Source organism: Eubalaena glacialis, chromosome 5, assembly GCF_028564815.1.
Source record: "Eubalaena glacialis isolate mEubGla1 chromosome 5, mEubGla1.1.hap2.+ XY, whole genome shotgun sequence".
Taxonomy (NCBI): Eukaryota; Metazoa; Chordata; class Mammalia; order Artiodactyla; family Balaenidae; genus Eubalaena; species Eubalaena glacialis.
The window spans coordinates 76,965,246-76,989,765 of NC_083720.1; the positions used below are offsets into that span (position 1 = coordinate 76,965,246).

General features: G+C 42.2%; 1 protein-coding gene across 2 annotated transcripts in view; it reads right to left on the minus strand.

The window, feature by feature from the left end:
- Positions 1–1,184: 1,184 nt before the first annotated feature.
- KDR (kinase insert domain receptor) overlaps positions 1,185–24,520 on the minus strand; it is a 44,499-nt gene continuing 21,163 nt past the window's right edge. Inside the window, exons 15-30 of one of the 2 annotated variants that reach the window (XM_061192309.1) lie at positions 24,153–24,284; positions 21,776–21,882; positions 21,212–21,347; positions 20,750–20,854; positions 19,295–19,408; positions 18,630–18,718; positions 17,880–18,033; positions 15,861–15,958; positions 13,463–13,585; positions 13,199–13,310; positions 12,483–12,582; positions 11,969–12,074; positions 10,633–10,784; positions 5,143–5,242; positions 4,556–4,641; positions 1,185–2,770 (exon numbers count right to left, since the gene is read on the minus strand). In XM_061192309.1, coding sequence (XP_061048292.1) covers positions 2,548–2,770; positions 4,556–4,641; positions 5,143–5,242; positions 10,633–10,784; positions 11,969–12,074; positions 12,483–12,582; positions 13,199–13,310; positions 13,463–13,585; positions 15,861–15,958; positions 17,880–18,033; positions 18,630–18,718; positions 19,295–19,408; positions 20,750–20,854; positions 21,212–21,347; positions 21,776–21,882; positions 24,153–24,284 — 1,937 coding nt within the window. In that variant the 3' untranslated portion in view covers positions 1,185–2,547. Of the gene's footprint in view, positions 2,771–4,555; positions 4,642–5,142; positions 5,243–9,495; positions 9,621–10,632; positions 10,785–11,968; positions 12,075–12,482; positions 12,583–13,198; positions 13,311–13,462; positions 13,586–15,860; positions 15,959–17,879; positions 18,034–18,629; positions 18,719–19,294; positions 19,409–20,749; positions 20,855–21,211; positions 21,348–21,775; positions 21,883–24,152; positions 24,285–24,520 lie in introns of those variants that run through there. The other variant, XM_061192310.1, reaches the window with a different exon arrangement.

The window sequence follows — 24,520 nt, forward strand, 5'->3', positions numbered from 1 at the left end:
CTAACTCCAGCCAATGGCCCAGTCTGGAAGTGCAGTGCCCAGGAACCACACACACCCGGAGGCACGCTCTTTTCCATCATAAAGTTGTGCAGAATGTCTCAGTGAGATGATAGGGTTTGAAAAATGTCACAATGTGTATTTCCCCAAGCACAGGGGAAAAGAGGTATATTTAATAAACAATGCTGCCATGATGGACAGCCGCTTGAAGAAAACAAAGCCAGATCCCTACCTCACTCCATATACAAAAATAAATCCCAAATGGATTGAAATGTAATAAAAGAAGGAAGGCAATTTAGAATTTTGCATTATTTTAGAATTGGGAAGACCTTCCTCAATATGATTAAAAAACCCAGAAGACATTAAAAAAAAAATAGGCATATCTTTTGATTATATAAATGTTTCAAAATCTTGTAGAAAAAAATCCCACGAAGAAAGAGTAGGACCACACTTTGGTGCCAATGATCTTTGGATAATTCCACTCACTGAATTCAGGCAAAAGTAATCATTTAAAATGGAAATGTTGGGTCTGAGGTTCTGACACTGCAAGGATAGAGTAAAGCATTATTGAAAACTATAGATATGCTCCATGCTTCCCTGCGCTGCCAGGTCTGGCCACCTGTCTCGGGACCTCTCACCCCATGATTTTCATGGTTGGCTGTTCTAACAGGCATGGGGGTTACTAGCGAGCAACAAATACTGTTGGAGTATTTATCAGGTATCTCTCAGTCCATGTTTTAAGGATCTCAGAAGTGCTTGGAATTTAACAAGAGTGCATGTGTGTGTGAATTATTTGTGTAATGAAGAAGAGGAGGGGTAGAAGCAATTAAGCCAGAAATATTTACCCTCAAAACAGCTGTGATAGTATTATACCATTGTATTTTTTTTTTTTACTAAGAATACATTTATTGGTTTAAAAAGTATATAAACATTTAATGAAAATATCCTTCATAAGAAGAATAAGGGAACAAGTGAAAATAAAAAACAGCTATATGGAAATGATGTCTGATTCCCCCTCCTCCATTCTAGAAGTGAGAGAAATGATAGGTACAGTGATGCAACCTTGCAAAAGGATTACTTCAAGTTTTTCACTTTTTTTTTTAATAAAATGGCATCAATTGCTAAAAGCTTTATGACCTTCGTTATGCTACATAATACTGATACAAAATGTGATAGTACAAAGTTCATTATATATAATATAAGGTTTTAATATATTACATTTGTTTCTACATAAACAGACTATAAATATATGTGCCATAGCATGTTTTATAGTCATGGTTCCCAGCATCTCACACTATGGTACCAAACGAAAAATACATTTTCTTTTTTAAAAAGGAAAGAACAAGGGCAGAAACCAGTAGAAAGAGCTTTACATGTTAAAAGTCTAAGTAATACAATAGTTGTTGTTATAACTTTGGCTACAAAGTAATTTTGAAATCTGGCTAATAATTACTCAGAGAGTGAACAAACCAAATCAGCTTTTACTAGGGTGTAGAGGCCAAATTACTAGAATACTGACTGGCCGGGAGGTCAGGAAAATACTGAAGGGAGGGGGAAGGCATGGAGAGGGGAGAAGGAACAAGAGAGTAATATTCTTCCTGAAGCTTTGACACCACAGCTTGATACTGAATCTACTGCATTCAGGCTCAGACATATCACATCAGGACAGACATGTCGGTATTCATCCAGAAGAAACCAGAAGCTGGTTTACACAGTCAGAAATCTTCGACGCGACAGACAGCCTGAGTGTCCTTTCTTTGTGGTGTCTTGAATAAAGGATCAGCCTGGGAGACAAGGAGCCAGAGCTGCATCATTTCCTTCCTGGGGCTTGGCCAGGAGACACGTAAGAGTCCGGAAGGAACTCTCATTAGGAGTCGGAAACAGCACAAGGAACTCTCATTTAGCCCAAATGGGAAGAGCACGCAACCTTCTAAAACCAGTCACCTCGTATGAAGCCTTTACGTTTCCTAACAGACCCTATGCCCACCTCCACCAGAGCCAACGCAATGCATGTGCAGGCTCCAGTGCATCCTCAAAGCAAGCCAGCATCTTCCTTTCCATCAATCCAAACCCCACACATAAGACTTGGCTCAGGATCCATCTCCTAAACAAAGCTTCTTAGATGGACTCAGCCCTAAAGGTCTTTCCCATCTTCAACACCTAAAGCACTTCCATTGCCTGGTTTATCTTCTACTTTTACAGAGGTGTCAACTCCCCCGGTACTGCTACTTCTTGGAGGATGAAGCCATTTCTTGAACTTCTTTTGCTGTAACCCCTGGGGTGACCCACATTAGGGGGCATCAGACATGCTTTTTAAATGAATTTTAAAAAGAATAAGGTCAACACCGGGAGAAGACACAAACACATTCTTGGGTCACAAGCATCTTCTCAGGAAATGCCTAGAGGACTGCCTCCCTGCAGTCCGAGGTCCTTGTTTTTGAAATGAAAATCAAATGTGGCTACTTTCTGGTGGTGGAAAGAACAACACTTGAAAATCTGAGCAGCACCTCTCATGTGATTTCCAGGACTGGGGGACGTGGGTGCCTCCTTTTACACAGGAGGGGCGCTCAGTGTGATCCCAGTGTCAGGCTGGAGAATCTGAGCTGCACTGCCAGCTTGCGGTCCCATCTCTACCAGCTTTAAAAGTTCCGCCTCCTCGCTGGAGTACACAGTGGTGTCCGTGTCATCGGAGTGATACCCCGACTGGTAGCCGCTCGTCTGGTTTGAGCCTTCAGATGCCACAGACTCCTTGCTTTTGCTGGGCATCATTCCACTGCAGAAGAGATGGCAACCAAGTGAGTCGGCAGAGAGAAGGGAGTTCTTTCGCATCTTATCCTAACCCCGTTCCCAACCCCGTGTGGGCTGGCATCTCCCTGGAGACACCAGTCCCTCTCCCTCCCACTTGGTAATCAACATAGCAGCCTCACTCAGACAATGTCTATTTTCAGGTACTCGCGTGAATTTGGAGTTTCAGATAAGTCCTCTTATTCAGGTCCAAGTCTTTCAAGCCTGAGATGAGATAAAAGGCGGTTCTCCTGAGTTATGTGAAGGCTCCAACCAATGGAACCTTTTTATGGCCTTGCAGATTGACAAGTTTGTATACAAGGATAGGAGCCAAAGGGACTCTTTCAGGATGTGGAGGGAAAGTGGGATGCTCTGAAAGTCCGCTAGTGCTTGCCCCACACTGTCAAGTAAGGGATTACAAGGCCTGTGGGTGGTGTTAATGAAGTTCTTGAGCAACTTTAAACTTTAGTAAGTCGAAGCGTGTGTGTGCAATCAAGCCAGACATGTCAAAAAGTGCTTTTTATTCATCAAACCCACATTCTTTGGAAGGACGGAGGACCTGGATCACTCAGCAGCAACTAGGGAATGTTTTCAATGGCGTGGAATCGTGACAGACGGTAATCATGTCCAAGCTTAGAAAAGAAGCTTAAAAAGGCTTTTTGTAGCTTGGTGTAGGCTGTGGGGAGCTTAAGCCATTCTGAAGTGTGGGGTTTTTTGCCCCTTTAGTAGGTGTTTTACCAAGCTATTCATGTTAAAAACTGCAAAAAAGGATTTTATTAACTCCCTGTTCATATATGGTTTAAAAGTTATTTCAAATGACTAGATATACATTTTTTCTTTCAATTCAGCCTCAATAAGATGAGCTTATTAGTGTCTCAGACAATGGCATAGTACCTATTCATTGCTGAACAAATATATTGGAATCAGTGAATGAAACATATGATTGGCTCTCACAGTCTCTCATCCTGGGCCTATGGCAGACAATGAAATTGCACAATGGCACGTTTTAATGGGTTTTTTGTTTGTTTGTTTGTTTTACATGAGCATCACTCGATACCAAGGGGGGTCCCATTTTATCCAACAGTTCGATTATAAGTAGATCAAAGTCTTCTCTGTTCTCACCTAGAGTGAACCTGCTAGCAAATAAATGACTACTCTGCATCCCAATATTCTTATAAATACAGAATCTTATTTATTTGTTAAGTTAAAAGCAGGTATATCTACTCAAAACAGCTACCAATTCCTACAGAATCACATGGAAGAAATATTCAAAACCAAATTCAGCATTTTTCCCACAATTAAGTACTTAATAATTCAGCCAAAAAAATTTAAGTATCTTAAGCAAATAGATAACGGCTTCTTTATACATTATATTTCATAAGGACAGGTGTACCCGTTTCTGTTCAAGTTTGAAAATTCTTCAGAGTGCACAAAGATTTTAACTATCTCAATAGTTTTAAGGATCACATCCAATGACCTCTTTCTTACTTAGCCAGTACCACACAAACCACTGACCATAGTAAATATGCTCAAAAATCCCCTAGTATTCATAAATTCTCATGAAAACTGACCAAATCCTCTTATTTCAGATTCTTTTTTAGACTTGCCAGGTAATTAGTTTGATTTGTTTCCATTCTTTATTAGTTAGGTTGATGCAAATTTGCCCAACAAACAAAGACACAAAAAGGGAAAACTCTGCACCTACGCTCAAAGTCCTAAGTTCCTTCCAAAAATTCCTGTTGAAATGTGTCCTTCTATTTTGGCTGAGCCTTACCTAAAAGACGGGGCTAATTTGGTTCTGTCTTCCAAGGTTTTCAGCTCTTCGGATGCAAGAACCATACCACTGTCCGTCTGGTTGTCCTTTTTAAGAGACAATGAGATGGCACAGTTGATTGTGTACACTGAACAATTACTTAATTAAACTGATTTCCTAACCCATCTATCAGACAACATTCCCACGTTCTGCAGAGGCAGGTAAAGGTATCATAGCCAGAAACCGTGCAGGCTACAAAAGGAAGTAACTGCTTCCAAGAAACAGACGCAGGCCTGGAAGAAGAGAGAAATTTAGGAAGAAGAAGCCGAGGAGACCCGTTTCTATCCCTCTTTCACAATGATGCTATGTACACTTGAGTGGAATTGGGCATGAAGCTGGATTGTCTTGAACCTTAGACCAGGGGCTTTGCTTATGGAAAAACCAAGGGGGCCCAATAAGTTCCATTGCTGTAATGACCCCATCACACATACCCTCAAGGACAGCCTTATAATGAGGCTCCAGGTCTCTAATGCTTAGGTTAATATTTATCTAGCTAATGTTTCACCTTTGGTATTATTTCTAAGAATATTTTTAAAAGATGTGCTTACATCTGGGATTACTTTTACTTCTGGTTCTTCCAACGGGATATCTTCAAATGTTTTTACACTGACAGGCCGGCTCTTTCGCTTACTGTTCTGCAGATACTGACTGCAAAAGAACAAATATTTATATTTTAGTGGTGGTATATTTGGCTGCAGATTCCACAAGTGATACCTAAGTTCATTATCTTTCAACCGCAAGTTTAATAGCAACCTTCAAAACATCCTTTGGAAAAAGAAAAACAAAACAAAAGTCTTTCTCTGCTAGCACACACTGAAGGCTTAATTTCCTGTGAAAGTCCATTTAAAAGTATAATATCACTGAGGGGCCTAGATGAGCCCCTTTTCCTTTGAATCGTACTTCTGAGGCCCAGGGCTGGACTGAAGACAACAACAGCAGACTCAGTGGTCAGCTGCCTTCTCCTTGGCTTCCTGGTTGCCTGTGATTCTTCCACTGAGCTCTCGGCATATTACTGAGTGTTTCACATCTTCCTGGCCATCTCCTAGGCAAGTTCTCTAGACAATGCCCACAGAACAACCAGTCAATGAAAGATGGGCAGAGGAAACACCTGCAGATCTCACTGAATCTCACCTGGCTCCGGTAAAGGATGCTGAACCCAGCAAGGTCTGGAGATAACCTTCCTCTACATGTTAATAGAGGCATAATGGCTACAGGGGCAGGTGGGCCGAATCTCCTATTGTTAGCCCACAGAGTTGGGGGTGTAGTTCGAGAGTCACAAGGTATTCTGTCTATTTCAAAGTCTACCACGAACTACACAGACTTGGGAAAGTCACAAATATATTTCTGTGCCCCTATTGCTCCATCGTTAAAATGTACTGGCAAGAGCTTTCCTTTCCTCACTCACAAAGATACCTGGAGGATGAATGAGATGATCATTGGTGGTTGATAAGGGGGTCTTAGAAAGAATGATGCACCATCAGCCAAAGCTTGTTTTCCTCCTTTGAATTCCAAAGGGTACACGTTTCTTTCAGGAGTCCAAAGGATTGGACTAGTCACATCAAAACAACACATCACCTGTTCCCTAAGGGTGTTCCTTCCCTACTATGTGACTTTGGGTGAGTCTGATTTTCTGTTAAAATCAGCCCAAGTGGAGAGAAGGAAAGTCCTTTTCATGGGAAGGGACAGCAAATTCACTCTTCACTCTTATCCCAGCATACTTCCCACTTTAGACGGCCTTCTGGATATATTATATATTCCGTGTGTTTTCTGTGATCAAGTGAAGAGAGGACTCATTTGGGCAAAGAAGGATAATGGAAACTAAGTCTCCCTCCCCTGCCCCAGGAGGCTGGTTCCTCCTCTTACAGAGAAGAGAGAATGGGGTTCACCAATGACATCCTCACTCAGGAAACTCCACAGGAAAGAGGACATGATGTAAAGGAGAGAGAAAAGCCTACTTCTCCTAAGTCCAGTCCCTAAAAGTGGTGGTTACCAAAAATTACTGGTACCATAGTCATTCATTCATTCATTCACTCATTCAGGAATCCTTTACTGAGACTCTCCCACGTGCCAGGCACTGTGCTAAATGCTCCTCAACCACTGTCTCATGGCATCTCCACAAATGGTACCTCTCTAGGTGGATATCATTATCCCAACTTCAGATGAGGAACTAGGACATAGAAAGGTTAAGGAACTTGTCCAAAATCACATAACTGGAATATCTGGATTATTATCTTGAGGGCAATGAGCAATCACTGAAGGAGTTTAAGCATGAGATTGACAAAGTCAGATACGCCCTTTAGAAAGATGACTCTGGGCTGAGGAGGGTAAGACCAGAGGCCATGAGGCCAATCGGGAGGCTGTTCCAATTATCTAGGAGAAAGAAGAGCAGCCTGACTAAAGAAAGGTGATGCCCACAAGGTCTGGAGAAGTGGACAGATTCCAGAGGTATTTGGGCTATAACGCAGCTGCCTTAGAAAGGCCAGCTCCTTGATTTCTGAGCCCAATAATAATAAACATTGCTCCGCCCTTCACAGTTGACAAGGCATTTTCATGGACATCATTGCATCTGCTCTTCACGAAACTACAGAATAGGTTTTCATTATTTCCTATATGGAAATGAGGAAGCTAAGGCTTAGGGAGGAAAGAGCTAGAACTGGGGCTCAAACTTAGGTTTCTAGAGCCCATGCAGGGTTGTTTTTGTTTGTTTTTACCTTATTCCACATTGACGCCCTTGGAAAAGCATTAGGAAGGAGAAGGAGGAAGACAGCAGTGAAGTAAAGATTGCCCAAGTCTTTACTGAGCACCTAGTATGCACACAGCCCTGCTCTCTCCCATGTGTGCACTGACCATGCGGTGGGGCGGGGGGAGGGAGGGGGGATAGGGAGGGTGGGAGGGAGATGCAAGAGGGAGGGGATATGGGGGTATATGTACATGTATAGCTGATTCACTTTGTTATACAGCAGAAACGAACACACCACTGTAAAGCAATTATACTCCAATAAAGATGTTAAAAAAAAAAAAAGATAGACAAAAGGTGCAGAAAGGACAGTTTCATTTCAAGCAGTCTAATATCAGAGCCAAATTCAGGAATATCTAGCCAGCAGGCTGTCCCAGGCATCAATCTACAAGGAGCATTTAAATCATCGCTAGCAATTAACGAAAATGAAAAAAAAAAAGGTATGTGCCAGAACCTTTGTCTGGGAGAGAATTGAAAAGAAATCTTTGATAAGCTGCTTGGAGTGGGAGGTGAAATTCCCAGGGGAATTGGCGGAGCAACTGCAGATGGTCCCCAAACTGCCCTCCAAGAACGATGAGTCCAATTAAGATGTGTTTTCTTGCAGGAAGCATGCAAACTTGGGGCCAGAGCTGATCCACAGGGGAAATTAGAGACAAACCTAAGTCTAGACACTAGTGGTCCTTCCTCCTCACCCTTCCCCCACATATCTCTCAGCCTCTTCTCTAAATAAATGCTGAACAAATATTTTAAAAATAAAGGGGCAAAAAATCAGGAGGTTGGCTCCCACGGGGATGTCTCTGTCCAGCTCTATTTATAATGCAATGAAATTGAAAATTATGAGGAAGCAAGTGAGAAAGACTCCTTGGCTCTTGGAAGATAAGAGCACAAGCCCCTTGAGAGGCACCCCAGCCTCACTTCCTCTTCCCCAGGGAAGCAGAACACAAGAGAGCATCCAAGTGAAATGTGCTGTGTGCAGATGCCTCGATTCTGCCTTTCCTTTAACCTGGATGATTAAAATGTGATCGTGGTGCCTTATTTTTAGTAAAGGCAAAAAGGTGGAGGGGGTCGAGTGGGGATGCAGACAAAAGATTCCAATTTCCATTTTAGTTTTCAAATTACAGCTGGATAAAAGAGAAACTGGACTGGAAAGACCAATTCAAAAATCACAGACAGAAAATAGGAGCCAGGCCTGTGTTGGGAGTGTGGTGTCGCATTTGTCCACGCCTCTGGGGATACATGTTGGCAGCCCTGTTTCAGATCCAGCATCGCATTTGGCACTTCCATTACACATACGTGACTTCATTGACTCTCGGCACCACACGCAAAGTGCCTGAGTAAGCCAAGAGGCTGCCAGCTTGGGTCCTCACCCCACCTGGTCACAGAAAAACTCAAGGAACACAGCTCACGATCAAATGGCTTTCTGATAACGCAGAAGGCAACAGTGTTTCAGGAATAATTACCACACCAGAAGGCCAGCTGAACTTGAACGAGGACTTTTTAAACATTGGGGTGGAACTATAGGTTTTCATTTCATTCCTCTTTCTCTTTGAGGCCCCCTCCTTGGTATGGGAGAAAACAGCCCTGAGTTAGATATCAGAGGAACTGGATTCATCCCAGGGATGTGATTTTAAGCAGCTCACTTAATTGCTATCATTTATTGAGTGTTCTCTAGGTGCCAGGCACTTAGAAACTCATTATACCATGTAATTCTCAAAGTCATCATTTTTGTATAACACCAGTGTCCTTGCCTGGGTCACGGTGAAAATTTGCCCCAGGTCACAGCTGCGAAGAGCAGACTTGGGAATCCAACCCAGTTCCATCTGACTCTAAAATCTGGATCTTTAACCACAATATTGTATTCTCCCCAGGTAACTGCTCTGACACTCACGTTCAACATCTACATCAAAAGGTAATAGTATCTACCTTGCCTAACTTTGGCAAAATCTGGTAAGAAAAAGTTCTTTGAAAAATGCTGAAAGTTCTTTTAGAATTTATGATTCCCAGGTGCTGGTCCAGGACCACACTTTGAGAACCACTAGATTTTTTTTTTTTTTAATTTATTTTATTTATTTTTGGCTGTGTTGGGTCTTTGTTTCTGTGCAAGGGCTTTCTCTAGTTGCGGCAAGCGGGGGCCACTCTTCATCGCGGTGCGCGGGCCTCTCACTATCGCGGCCTCTCTTGTTGCGGAGCACAGGCTCCAGATGCGCAGGCTCAGTAGTTGTGGCTCACGGGCCTAGTTGCTCCGCGGCATGTGGGATCTTCCTAGACCAGGGCTCGAACCCGTGTCCCCTGCATTGGCAGGCAGATTCTCAACCACTGTGCCACCAGGGAAGCCCTAAAAATGCTGAAAGTTCTTGACACAAATGGAATGGACAGCTTACAAGTTGGCTTCTTCCCACTCTGAGCTTTCTTCTCTCCCACGGCAGCGTTCCTGCTGCCCTCCCTGTGCAAGTCCACGGGGCAAACTGTCCTGCGTGACTCCCCACCTGCCAACTGGCAACCCGGCCAAAGGCTAGCACTCCATGGCCCCCCCTGCAGCCACAGCACACTCAAGGGGGCAGGCTCGGCTCATGCTGCCAGGGGTCTGGTTACAGGAGGAAAACACCCAAAACAAAGCAAAGTGAAGTAGTCCCAGGCTTAGTAAAAGGCAATTTTAATATCATATTGTAGAAACCATACCAACTCTTTCCTTATGCACAGGTGCTGGGAGAGAATAAAAAGAAAGCTGCCTTTAGGACCCCTCTACAAATCAGGAAAATACGGCAGTGCATATGTTTTAAATAAGCCCAGAAGTCCCATTACGCAAATAAAATGCTGAAAATCAGACTTGGGATGGGCTTCTGAAGTTGTGCTGCCCAGTCTAACTCAGGACGCATCCCCATGGCACACTGTATCCCAGCCAGAGAGGCAAAGCTCTGTTTTCATAAATGCATAGAACTCTTCCTTCCTGAATCTTTCCTAAGCCATTTAATTCACATTAATAAAAGAGTACATGGGGATAATTTAAATACAGATGTCTTTGTAAAATTGGTCTCTTTTTCTGGAGATTAACAAACTGTGGCATTCCAGCTATTTGCAGCTGCAGGGCTTAGAATTCTGAAAGGAAGAGCTTAGGCAGCAATGTGGACCACAGATGGAAAGAGACTCACCTACCCAGGCCCTCTTCAAGGAGGACCTCTCAGGGCGAAGGGTGAATGTGCAAGTGAAATGCAGCAACTTTACATGATGTCCTTCCTCCATCCCCTTCCCCAAGATGACCTTGAAGCTCCCTCCCCCAGGGGATGTTGACCTTAGACCGTACCTGATTCCTGCTGTGTTGTCATAATGGAATTTGGGGTCACACACTTCCTCTTCCTCCATACAGGAAACAGGTGAGGTAGGCAGAGAGAGTCCCGAATCCTCTTCCATGCTCAAAGTCTCTGATATGGGAAGAACAATGTAGTCTTTGCCATCCTGAAACAATAAACACAGAGTGCTATTGTTATGGCTTCAGTCCTTCAAGAGCCTTTCCATGAAAAACAAAGGCCATTGGGGCTTCTTGTTTATGGGGAATGTGGCTTTCATATCTGAATGTAAAACTTTAAGACAACTTTAAAAATGGCTTGTCAAAAACAAAAGGGCACTCAAAAGCGATGCGTAGATTAAAGTATATTAAAGGATCTAACAAAAAACAAGATGAGTAAGGGGACCACAGAGCACTATGGCTACAATGAAGACAAAACGGGTTGTGGTTACAGATGGAACAGAACAGGCAGAGCTCCACAGAGCTGAGAAATCGTTTCTTCACATAGTCCTATCTACGCGAGCTGGGTCCTTTAAAGGGCATGTCATCCAATTTTAGCGTCTACGCTTCAAGGCAATGGAAAAACTGATGACAGTCTAAAGAAAAGCAGTAAATGTTCAGGAAAATGGGTCTACTGAGAAAAGGTTGCAGAACTTAACATTATTTCATCAAGAGAAAGAAATAAAGGGCAATTTGATACCTCTAAATGTTTGGAAGGTTTATCGATAAAAATAGATTTGACCCATTGCCCCCCACCTGTTCAAAAGAAAAGCAGGAGGAAATTGGCTTCCATTCACTGTAGTAAGAGGTGTTGACTGGAGATTAAGTAACTTTCTTTTTTTTTTTTTTTTAAGTAACTTTCTAACAGTAAAGGCTACAAGTCTAAAATCCTCCAATGGAAGTTATGAGGGCCTGGGATTTTACAGAGGGAAAAAAAACCCATCAATTTTGCAGGGTTCAGATGTGTTTTTGCTTGAAGAATGGATTTAAAATTCCTCGAAATTCTGTCCACTGTTGATATTCACTTGATCAACTAGGTTTTGGTTTTTTTTGTTTTTTGGTTTTGTTTGTTGTTTGTTTGCTTTTTTACTTTATAAGAGCCTCTGAAGACACCACAATATACATCAGTAAAAATAAAAGTGATCAGCTCCCAGGTTATGAATTAGGATCTCATCTGTCAAAAAGGTGATTATGACTTTTAGAAAAGCATTACTGCTCAGATCTGGAAGAATATGGCTCCTTGGATTCAGTGGCTGAGAGGACAGTATGGTGGCCATGAGAAGGTCTAGGCAGCCGACGAGCCCTGGACGTCTAAGTACTCTCTGTAGAAGCTTCTTGGATGAAGGTCACAAACCTGCTGAGCATTAGCTTGTAACAGATTTCCCAAATGTTCCACCAGCTCTGAAAACGTGGGTCTCTGATTGGGCTCCCCATGCCAGCAGTCAAGCATGGTCTGGTACCTAGAGAAGCAAAACACTGATGTCATTAACCGCCTCTTTCCTCCTGATCTGATGCTGAAAATAAGCACTTGAATGAGTAAACATTTATAAAGAGTCCACCATGAGCCAAGATGCTAAAGAGGGATACGAAACTACGTAAAACACAGAACCCTACACTTGGAGCATAAAGTGTGTATAGAAAAGGAAACATCATAAATCAACATCTAGTAAAAACGGACTGGTTGGTATAGATAAAGTGCTGTCATTTCAAGAAGGATGACTCTGCTTGAGATGATCAAGGAAGACTTCAAGGGAGAAGTAAGACACAAACTGGGCCACGAAGGAGGTACATATAATGGAAAGTCTTCTAGGCAGGGAGAATTTTTGTGAGCAAAGAAGGAGGATAGAAAAATACTTGTAAAGTCTTACATTTCGGGTGTGGTATAATCAGGAGCTCTCATTCTAGTTCCTTCTTTCAATCTCCTACAAAATTCCTCATCAATCTTTACTCCAGGATATGGAGAAGCACCTAGAATAAAACAGGAATGGGGCATTATTATTTTTTTTAACATCTTTATTGGAGTATAACTGCTTTACAATGGTGTGTTAGTTTCTGCTTTATAACAAAGTGAATCAGCTATACATATACATATATCCCCATATCTCCTCCCTCTTGCTTCTCCCTCCCACCCTCCCTATCCCACCCCTCTAGGTGGTCACAAAGCACCGAGCTGATCTCCCTGTGCTATGCGGCTGCTTCCCACTAGCTATCTATTTTACATTTGGTAGTATATATAAGTCCATGCCACTCTCTCACTTCGTCCCAGCTTACCCTTCCCCCTCCCCATGTCCTCAAGTCCACTCTACGTCGGCATCTTTATTCCTGTCCTGAGGAATGGTGCCTTATTGATTTGATTTTCTCTTGCAGAAAGCCCTGAGCCTGATTCTTCAACACCTTCTTCACATATATATATCTTTTGTTCCTTTCTTTCTTTCTTTGTTTTTTTAGGTTTTACAACCCAAAGCTTCCAAGTAAGTTTCATCCGATAAAGGTGGAATACAGGAGAGGGAAAGGCGTACTGGGGTCACTGACTTTTATCATTTTATTTGGAGTATGGATGGAGGGACAAAGAGAAGGAACTTACCTAAGGAAAATATTTCCCAGAGCAGGACACCAAAAGACCACACGTCACTCTGAATTGTGTACACTCTGTCAAAAATTGTTTCCGGGGCCATCCATTTCAAAGGGAGGCGAGCCTACGGGGGTAGAAGACAAGGAATGAGAACCCAACTTATCAAATATCTGAAGGAAAAGCTTCCATTGTCCCTGGACACAGGTCCTGAGGCTTGCTGAGAGGAGTTTGAATTCTGCAACTTAACAGATCACTGGGTGCATCTCTGAAACTTACATCTCCTTTTCTGACATAATCTGGGTCTTTATAAATATCCCGAGCCAAGCCAAAGTCACAGATTTTAACCACATTCTTCTCCGACAAGAGGATGTTTCTCGCTGCCAGGTCCCTGTGGATACACTGCAAAAAGAATCGTGTGCATTAGGACTCAACATAACTGATCTCTTCTACATCTGTTGTGACCTCATGGTTTAAAAAAAAGAAAAAAAAAAACCCACATTAGAAAACCAACTGATTAACAAGCATTGGGTTAAACATCTTTTATCAACTCTTCCGGAAAAAAGTCTGTAAGTTTCATTGAGACACACATCTGCTTATTCCATAAACAGCCCCAGACTCTGGAATTAAATAAGTTATAGCATGCTGATGGAGTCATAAATAGACTTCTTTTGGACACAATTAAGAATGTGTTTCTGGTCACATCCACACGTCCCTTTTGCCTGGCACCATATACGGTTAAAAGGTGTTATTCTAAGGAGGCCCTAGAATGGGGTTTATTTTGAATGAATGCACGGAAATCAGAAACAAGGGGCTCTCCTCAGTTTGGTGCCCTTTGTTGGTTTCTCTATTCCATACGTAACCGAAGCTGGACAAGGTCTGAGAAACAAGTCCCAGTGGGGCTCACCCTGTTTTCAAAGCGCTGGCTTATCGTGGAGGTCTATGAAAGCACTCTCAGCCTCTCACTAGTCAAGGGGATTCTCTGGTACACGAAAAAGGAAAAGCGAATTCTCCTTGGCTTTCCTTCTATTCTTTTCTGTTCCTCAGTTTCTCTCTTCTCTGTATCTGCCTACCTTCATGTAACTTCCTACCCTAAGCAGCTTTATCTCCACCTGATAGATTTATAAGAGAACAAGAGTCTCGGGGAACATTGAGAAATGAATGAAAGGCTTAGATGAGAATTCTTATGTCAGTGGAGGAGTGATGTGCGAGCCAGGCATTACGGACCCCCTTACACCTCACATCTGTAGAGTACTTTCCTCTGAACGAGGCACAAGGATGTATTGTATGACACAGGGAATATAGCCAATATTTTGTAATAACTGCAAATGGAGTGTAACCTTTAAAAATTCTATTAAAAAAAAAATTTTTTTTTAAAAAAGCACATTGTCTGGCGTGATTGATCAAGACAGGAGACTCCAAAAAACACAGTCCTTCCTACTTTGCCCCTAACCGAAGAGCTTCCTTTTTTAAGCAACCAGGTGGTATTCAAGAAATTCAGCTGGTAGATGCAAGGGAAGTAAAAGGATCCCCCTCCACCCCTCATTCCCTTCCCCATCAAAGGAACCCTGACTAAATGGCAGGCTCTGGCCTTTAAAAAATAATAAAATAAAATCAGAATCTTCAAAAAGGGCAAAGGGCCTTTCTCTTTGGAAAAATCCTCTAAGATTCCACTTCTCTCCCTTCCCCTTGGAAGACAGAAGACAAGAGGTCCTGGGCAGAAACCTCGGAGATCCTGAGGCTCTGAAAGTGGTGACAAGCTTTAAACTCCAGAAAAAGACATGGGTGAGGGATTTCACTCTAATTTAGGAAAAAAACACAAAGTAAAAACCTTACGTCTTTCTCCCCCAGGTAGGCTGCAGCAACTGCATTCTGTCAACTGATAATTTTTCCTGATACTTAATCTGAATTTTTCTTGTTTAATGTAAAACCATCCATTTTACCGAGGGGTGCCTCCACAGTGTTTACAACCTTTGGAATGTTTGTAACTTGTCACGTACCCACCTCAGCCTTTGTTTGGCCTACTTTTCTAATTTTAGCTCTTTCAATTGCTCTCATCTAAAGCCTGTCCTTCCTGGTTTCTAATTATGCTACTACCAAATACTTTTTGATGGATGGTGATGAATGTCAAAGAAATGAAAAGCAGACTTGTGCCAAGATATTTGCAAGGCTCAGCCCCTCACCTCTTCTAGGCCATTACTCAAATGCACATTCCCCTAAAGCCTTGCGTGTCCCCTTGGTTTAAAATCAATGTACACAAACACAGAGGCATATGCCCACAGGAACATAACGCTCCTGTATACTCTATAACTCTTTCCTGCTGATTTTTCTCCACAGTACTTGCTCCCATCTAGCCTACCAGGCATTTCACTTGTTTATATTGTTTGTTCCACCCACTAGAACATAATCTCCATGAAGGTGGAGAGTTTTGCCTATTTGCTCACACAGTGTCCTTAGCGCTCAGAAGACTGCCTGCACTTAGTAGGCATTTATCACATGAATTAATTTCACGAACTCCTAATACCACTTTAATGAGCAGAAATGGGGCCTCCCCAGTAGAGCTCTCTTAACAGTGCTCCAGCAGTGGTGAATGAATTACAGTCCCAAACAAACACCAATGGCTGGCACTGGACACCTCATCTGCAAATCTGTGATGTGAAGAGATACTCTGTCTCACCTTCCGTGATGCCAAAAACTCCATGCCCTTAGCCACTTGGAAGCTGTAACAGATGAGATGCTCCAAGGTCAGGAAGTTCTTGTACACATCTTCAGAAACTGTCAGAAGACGCAGAGGGCAGAGATTGGTATTTCGGCCAGAAACTGTTTGTAAGTTTGATAGAGCAATCTTCATTTTAAAAATTGGGAGTTAAATTTCAGGAAATAGAAGCAGACAGAAAGTGCTTCTATCTTCTGTAAGTATGCTGAATCCTGGTATATTATTAGCCTTCATCATACCCCTTAGCAAAAATATTGGTTTTTCCATTTTAGCCAAATTGGACGAACAAATCCAGGAGGCAAAATGGAGGAAAAACTGGCACAGATAATAAGAGGGTAAAAGCAGCCTTTTACAAATTTGCTGTTTTAAAGTGTTGTGTTTTTTTCATATACCCAGAGGGATAAACAATAGTTTTCATATCAAGGACTCTAAAAATAAAACAACAACATCCAGGGTCATTGAATCTTTTCTCTCCAGGCTTTGTCCTGGGACAAAGGCCAAAGGTCAAACCATAATCTACAATGGCTAACTAAAAATACCGGAAATATATTTACTTCTCTCACTTTTAAACTGAGAAAGGGCTATAAACACATTAAATCTGGCCTGTGAGGATGCTTTTTTCCTCCAAGGATACGAATGAGAGACGACAGGAACATCGAGAGAAAGATGAATTTACGTAAATTTGTGGTATTTACTTCCAGGCAACTAGTACAAAGAAACACTAAGACATTAATGGGCGTTTCAACATGATCTCTTAACTTTGGTCAGATAAGATAAGACATGGCTTCTTTCCTGAAGACAAATACCAGAGCAAATGAAAACTCAGTTGTAATAATAACCTTGTAAGTATTAAAAAGACTACGAAACTTTTTCTCAGTGACTTTCTATGTTCAGGGCTGGAGGGCTCTCCATGAATAATTAGTGAAACTCTTTCATTTGCCAGATGAAGAAATGGAGGCAAAATTCTGGGCCAATGCCCCCTCTACTCCGACTGACTACCTCAAGCCCTTGGGTTTCCAGCTCTCTGGCCACCATTTTGTGAGAGAGAGGACGGGGCTCCACTCAGCGTGCACCCAGTTATGTGAGGTCCAGACAACCTCCCCACGCTTTTCTAGACCAAGTTCTAGCCTCACACCGCCTGCTTGGCTTCTATGGGAAAGAAGTCAGTTTTAAGTTCTCTCTGTGGCCTCAGGTCAAAGGGAACAGAAGCAGGTTTCTTCCACTATTTCATGATTGAGTTCTTCTAAGCTCATGCCTCAAGAAGACCCAAATGTCAGGAAGCCCCATCTCTACCTCCACGGAGCTGTCTGCTCCTCCTGCGGGAAGCAGATATACAGCGTATCCTGAAGCTGGAAGAGGTCCTGAAAGTTAGGCTGGGAACACAGCTCCACTCATAAAGAGCACTAAAATATCATTGGAAGCATAAGTGGATAAAGAAAAGTGCATTGACCAAGACTCTTCTGACGAAATATGGAAGACTTGATAAGCCACTTGGGGTAGAAACAACAGACGCCTACACTGCCTTGGAGAAGGCTGGGTATGATTAACTGAAGGACTTCTGTTGTGCTGGTGAAGCAGACAAGGTGGGACTGAACCGCTGTGGACAAGGCGGAGGCTGATCAAACACCAGAGAGCCTCCTTTGCCCATCCGGAAGATGGCGCTGAGCCTCTCCTGCTGACAAATGTTGAACCAAGACTTGAAGAGCATTGGTTCAACTGCTGCCAACTGCTAAGCCCTCCTGGGGGACCGAGATTTCTCAGGCGAGCCATGCTCTGCCTCACCACGTAGCCTGCTGCTTATTTAGACCTTCCGCCCCTCACTTTTGGGGAGACTGAATGAAAGCCTCCTAGAAATTTAGGTCTCTTTCAAATATTAGGTAATACTGGACTTTTCCAGGACAAAATTCGTTGTAACACCCTGTCACCTTGTCTGTTCCTACAAGAGCATGCATTTGGTGCAGAGGAAGCAATGGCAGGTACCTTCCTCTTCCTCCACATCACTGAGGGATTTCTCCTCAACAAATCCGGAGCTGGCTGAGCTCTGGCTACTGGTGATGCTGTCCAAGCGGCGTTTAGGATCCATGGTGATTTCCCCAACGTATTCTTTCCCTTGTCGGAATCGTGCCCCTTTAGTCTATAAAGAAACCGATGAACAAACTCCTTGAACACCAGAAAATCTCTCCAGTGTAGTTAAACTATAGAAACAATTGTAACTATTCAAAGAAGATGAGAGACATCAATTTCAGGATCATGGAATCTCTGGGCTGAAATTTTGGGCAAGTGTTCTACATAATAGATTTTCTTCCATAAAGCCTGTCTCTTTTCTAGCTTACAGATAAGGGCCTTGTTACAAGTTTCACTCAGACACACTTCCAACATTAGGGCGCTTTTGACACTGGGATTGACACTCCATAGGGCCACATATGGCCAGGGCAGAGACAGAATAATCCAGAGCTGTCCTTCCACCTGTCATTCCCTACCCTTACTCACACCCACCTTTCCGTCCTTGGCATCATCTATAATGGGTCAGTAGATTAGAGTCACAAAAATAAAACATGAGAAGTATGTGTCCTCCAGAAGGTAAAAGAGGAAGTTACAACAGCCAAGAGGTAACATGAAAAGATTCCTCACAATTTCTTTGCAGAATTTTACCAAAAAACTTAACCTGTACCACTTTGAGTTTTTCTCCATTTTACAACGTGAGCACAGTTGAGTTAGGAAATGACATACCTTGTAGGGGACAAATTCATTTCTCTTGCTCCTTAAGTAAGTGGACAGGTTTCCAAACTTGCAGAATTCCACAATCACCATGAGTGGCCCTGCAGACAGCACAGCATACCAAGAAGAGAAAATGTATTTGTATTTTCACTCGTTTCTCACCAAGTGTTTAATATATCAATGAGCTAGAAAATATCACAGAAGAGGCTACACCCTTTCACTGGAAACAGGATCATAGAAATCAGCTGGCTGCAATTCCCTTATATCGTAACTTTTCTTTTTCCAAAAGGCAATTCCACAGAAGACGAACCAAAATTTCAGAAGAAAATCCACCCACTTGCTTTTCAACACAATCACCTGAGATGACTCCATTTTAGGGGGGGACTACTCTTAAAGTCCTTTGTTTTCAAATTTGGAGGGAAGTTTACTCTTCTCCTCTGAACACCTATTACATAAGTAGCAAACTGTATTATAATGCTGTAGTAATTTTTAATTCACGTTCTAGAATAATTTACAGTGCCCATTAAACCTCCATGAAATATATTTATATATAGGAATCTGCCAAAGTTTCCTAAGTTAAGGAAACCAAGGCCATGGGAGTTGGGTGGTTTCCCTCAAATACCAGCAGAAAAGTATACGCCAAAATCCCACAGCCAGAGCCATCTATAGACACTCACCCCCTGGCTTGGTACAGGCACCAAGAAGATTGACCACGTTGAGATGGTGGCCAATATGAATGAGGATCTTGAGTTCAGACATGAGGGCTCGGTGTTCGCTGTGTGTTGCTCCTTCTACAAATACAAAGAGGGAAATCATACATGAGGCGTGACCTTAGGAGGATTAATGCCGCACTGTGTGCATCTGTGCAACTTTCCCTCCAGGGGTAATACAACTGTAACCCAATTGACACGCTAGCTGCCTTAAAAGACAAACATAAGTTATACTTTATAATTCTAAATCAAATTCTTTAAGTGCACCCAGAATGTTTGATATTTGAAGGAAGCCATTGTGAGGTCTTTTGCAAAGTGGAGAATACATCTGCAAATGAACTCATGCCCAGATTTTCTCCTTTTACGAAACTGGATTTTCACATATCAGGTTTACTATGCTTTTTAGGGCCTGATTATTTCAGTGCTTCCTCGTAAGGAAGCAACACCATGTATGGCTCATGCGTTAGGGGCTATGCTGGAGTTCCCACCAATCTGTGCCGAGCAGGAAACTTAACAAGGGTCAGCTGGCAAAGCCAGTTGGCACATGAGGCCGATGAGGCTAAGACTGTGAGTTTGATCCTGTACAGACTGGTACACTTCCCTCTAATGCACAGACATGGTCCACACCTCAGGCCCTGATGAGCCACCTCAAAACTACATATTCCTCGGCCACAAGGGAGAAAAGGCAAAAGGACAGAGATGCCTTCAAAATGCACAAGACCCATGGGCGAAGGGTCAGTAGCACTGTCTCCATCAATGAAAGCACATCACAATTCTAGCAAAGAGCTTTATACGCATCACCCCCCCCAAAATTAAAATGGCAAGACCAGAATTCCATTACGATTAGGCTTAACAATTGTTTATGAAACTTTTAATTTTAAAAATGTCCCCCTTAATCCTTTTTTTCCCAGCACAACCATTCTTATTTTACACATTGTCTTTTATATGTGAAAATCTTTTACATATTCTAATTCTAGGGAACATGCTGTTTTTTGCATGCTGCTAGTTTTACTTATTACATCAAATTTCTTTTTCCGTTTCTTGATGGTCTGTAATTATCTTACTAATGCACTATAGTACACTAAGAAAACAGTTTTGATGTAACCAAGGTATTTTTTTCCTATAGCCGGGCTACTAAATATAGTTGTACAAGCTGTGATCTGTGCAAGTGCTCCCAGGCAAGGTGGGGCGGTAGGGGAGCTCAGATCCATCCCAACTTTGCCTGCCAGGCTGTGGACCCTGGCATGAGTCTATAAAAGAGGAAATTTTTATCTAGTTTGTACAAAGGCATCATATAGTCTGGCTGCATATTTGGCTAGTGGGCCCACCTAGCCACAGAGCCACTGATACAAGCCTTTCATCATGTTTAAAGATGGGATGAAACAGATAGAGGGATACATCACCATAGAATTTTGCTTTTACCTTTCAACATTTTGACAGCCACTGTCTTGCAGGTTGCTGTCTTGTCAATTCCAAAGGCATCTGCTTCAATCACTTGCCCAAAGGCACCACGGCCAAGAGGCTTACCTAGAGTCAACAACAAAACAGACTTGGACTATTTCACCACCGAAGAGATAGGCAAAGATTCTGACTTGATAGGGTGACCATACATCCCAGTTTATCATGGACAGTACAGTTGACCCCCTTGTCCTGGCTTAATGATTTAATACCTCCCTCTTCCCCCTCTAAATGTCCTGCTTTGGGTGATTATACAGGGACCCTACTTCTAAGTGACTAAATGGATGATTACTCAAATTGAAGAGATGGAATGAATTTTCTGAACCAGGATCCAATGTTTAAACAGACTAGATTTGTCATCAGCCTAAAAGAGGAAGAGATGGCCTGGTAAACCCAATATCAAATTAATATCACTTGGAAACACACCTAGTTTCAGCCGGTCTCTGGGGAATTCCCATTTGCTGGCATCATAAGGCAGGCGCTCACAATGCTCATCCAGGGGGAGTTCGTCTGGATCCATGACGATGGATAAGTAGCCCGTCTTCAGTTCCCCTCCACTGGCCTGGAAAGCATTGCTCCTTCAAGTCACACACACCCTGTTATCTGGCTGTTGTTCTGTGTGCTTGTTATTGTTGTTTATAGAAGCCCCATTCTTGGTGTCTCATTTTCTAAATGGCTCATAGTGTGTGAGAGTAGTCCTATTATAATTCTGCTCCCAGTGTCCCCTCGACCCCCAAATGAGCTCAGAATTTAATTCTTAAATCTTAATTACACTAGACAGTCCAAGCCCATTTCTCCTCTTGTTGCTTCTATCAATTAAAGTCCAGTGGTCTAGCCAAAAGCAAGTGGGTAAGAAGGTTATTGTATGGAAATAAAATCGTGCCTATTGAGCCAATAACAATGGGAAGAATCAACTCAAAGAACCCCAGTCAGCTTTCATTAATCATGAAAACCAACGTGCATGGGACGGAAGGGAAATTATTTTGTTACCCGCTTAACGGTCCGTAGAACGATGACAAGAAGTAGCCAGAAGAACATGGCAATCACTGCAGTGCCTACTAGAATAATGACTTCCAAGTTTGTCTTTTCCTGGGCACCTGGAAAGACACAAAGGAATGAGCACCAACAACTGGAAGCTCATACCTTTTGATATAAAATAACAAAGTTCCACACTAAAGCAAAACCCCAATCTTACCAACTCAGGAAAATCCTAGACAATAATAGTCACAAACCTCTAACTTGAATGGAGTTTATAATATTCTTAATGGATAATTTAAAGTTTGCAAAACATTGCTCATGAAAACTTCCAACAGTAAAATTCTAAAGTAATTAAGAGAGAAATATTAATGTCCTAAAAGACAAACAGAAAGCATTTGGAAGAAGAGCAGACTTTGATGGAAAAAAAAACAGATCATGTTCTATAGAGAAGAAAAGTATTCTATTTGGGGAAAATAAATGCTTGGTTTTATGCTGTTGGTCTATATTTTGATCTGTATGGAGTTTGCGGAAGGACTGTCTAAGAAAACAAGTAGGGAAATAAATGTAGTCCTTTGGCCAGAGAGCTATTGGTGACTAGGCACCTACGAGATGCTCGTCACTTTAGATATGTCATGTCACTCAGTCTTCTCAATAACCCTCAGTTTTCAGATGGAGAAGCAAGCTCAGAGAGGTTAAGCTACTTCATCAAGGGCACACAGCAAGTTGATGGAATGGTCAGGAGTTAAACAAGGTCTGTCCAACACTGGCTAACATTTCACTACCCCATCCTTGTGTGGCAGGAGCCTCAGTGAGGAAAGAGAAAGAGCTGAGGTGAGTGCCTCAGGCGTGGCCTGGCAGTATGAGTTTAAACATGCTCAGGAAAGGAAAGAGAAGAGAAAAAGCTGGAGGTCAGCAAGGAAAGCTGCAGATGTTCAGGACTCCAGAGGACAGCTCTGAGAGGGGAAAATTAAGCCCAGAGGAGGCTTTCAACCAAGAGTGATTAGCACAGTGGTGATAAGGAAGCAATTATCACTTAGGGTCTCCCATTGGATGAGTGCAGTGTGAATCAAACTGGGCCACAAGCTGTGAGAGTGGCTCAGGCAGCCTCAAGAAGACAGAAAGACAAGTAATTAATTAGTTAGCAAAATAAGAGTTATAGTTGAGAGACAAGCACCAAGTATGCTTGGAAGTAGATTTTGTTTCTCTGGTGGTCTTACTGAAGGAGTTCTCTATTTATACATAGAGATTTAAAAGTCTGTTTGTTCACAGTAAAAAGTTCAAAGATTCAACTGTCTATATATTTGGTGCATTAATATTCCCATATGAACATTTGGGAAACTAGCAGGAAGCATTAAATATCTACCTCTTCCTTTCTTAGTATTCTCTTCTGGTGAGAAGTAAATATAATCTCTGTGCCAAGGTTACCTAGTTAGGCCTCTTGGTAACCAGCTGCAGACAGCTAACAGAGCTGAGGCAAAGCATGGGAGAGAACTGGAAGTCTCCCTTAGGATTTTGCCTAAAACATGAAGCACTTTGAAAGTGACAAAACTACCGTGTCACTTGAAATCTTTATTTGCAAGTGCAGTTTACAAAATGGTAATAAGCCTATAGATCTGAAAAGAAGTCAAGGTATTGAAATGTAATACTTGGCAACATAGATTTGACAGACTAACGGGACTAAAATCTAGTCTTTGAGAGACAAATTAGGATGAGTGCATAGAAATCCATCAGTTCCTCCATCTATCACCACCCCTCTCTTTTCCCCTTGCATACCATTCCTTCACCCACATAATACAGTTTCATTGTCCCCTGATGGGTTATTTTTAAAAAGACATAGGAATACACTTTTGAAGATAAAATATTCTGTCACAAATTCACCTTTCCCATCTGAGAAAATGCCAGATTTCACATCATTCCTGCATACACATTTAGATAAGAACCCCCAATTTTCCATTTCAGAGAAGCAATGGTCTATTGTTTACAAATGAATCTTAATTATCTTTAGTCCAATAAAAACTATGAACCTTTGTGACTATCCAGATAGCACTGACTTTCATGACTAGGCAGCAATTCTACCTAATAAATATAGAGGCATAATTTTCATAACAAGTTAATTAAGCCATTCATATGAAGAAAGAATCAGGGAAAGGAGGACATTCCACTCGCCTGGCTAAGAATTTTTCCACAGTGAGAACTGCGGGGATAGAAATGTGATGAGAGCAGAATTAAAATAGCATTAATTATGTTTTCTGGTTAAAATAACATATACTTAGAGTAGAAAACATACAAAGTACAAAGAATGTTAAAACCACCCATAACCCTCCTGCCCAAAGTATATGAGTATATATAAGATACAAGCTAATATTTAAAAACCACCTGACCCACTGACCTTCCACTATGAAAAACGCCTCCACTTTTGCACACCCAAGAACACTGCATGCCTGGCAGGTGTACAGGCCTTCATCCTCTTTCCTCACCCTGCGGATAGTTAAGTTCCGGTTCCCATCTTTTAGCACGATGCCTGAGAAAGGGGGAGAATGATGGTTTTTATTTATGATGTGGTCTGGTAGAGTTTTTCAGGACAGAAAAATTTTTAATGTAAATGTTTCCCTTTATCTTGGGCTATTATCTAACTCTAAAAAGAGTCATACGGGGTCAACTGCTGTCTCAGCACCCCTGGCTTCCACGAGAATTCAGCAGGCTCTGAATACTCGGGTTCTGAGTCTATGAGATGAGCCAGACCATGGACAGTAATAT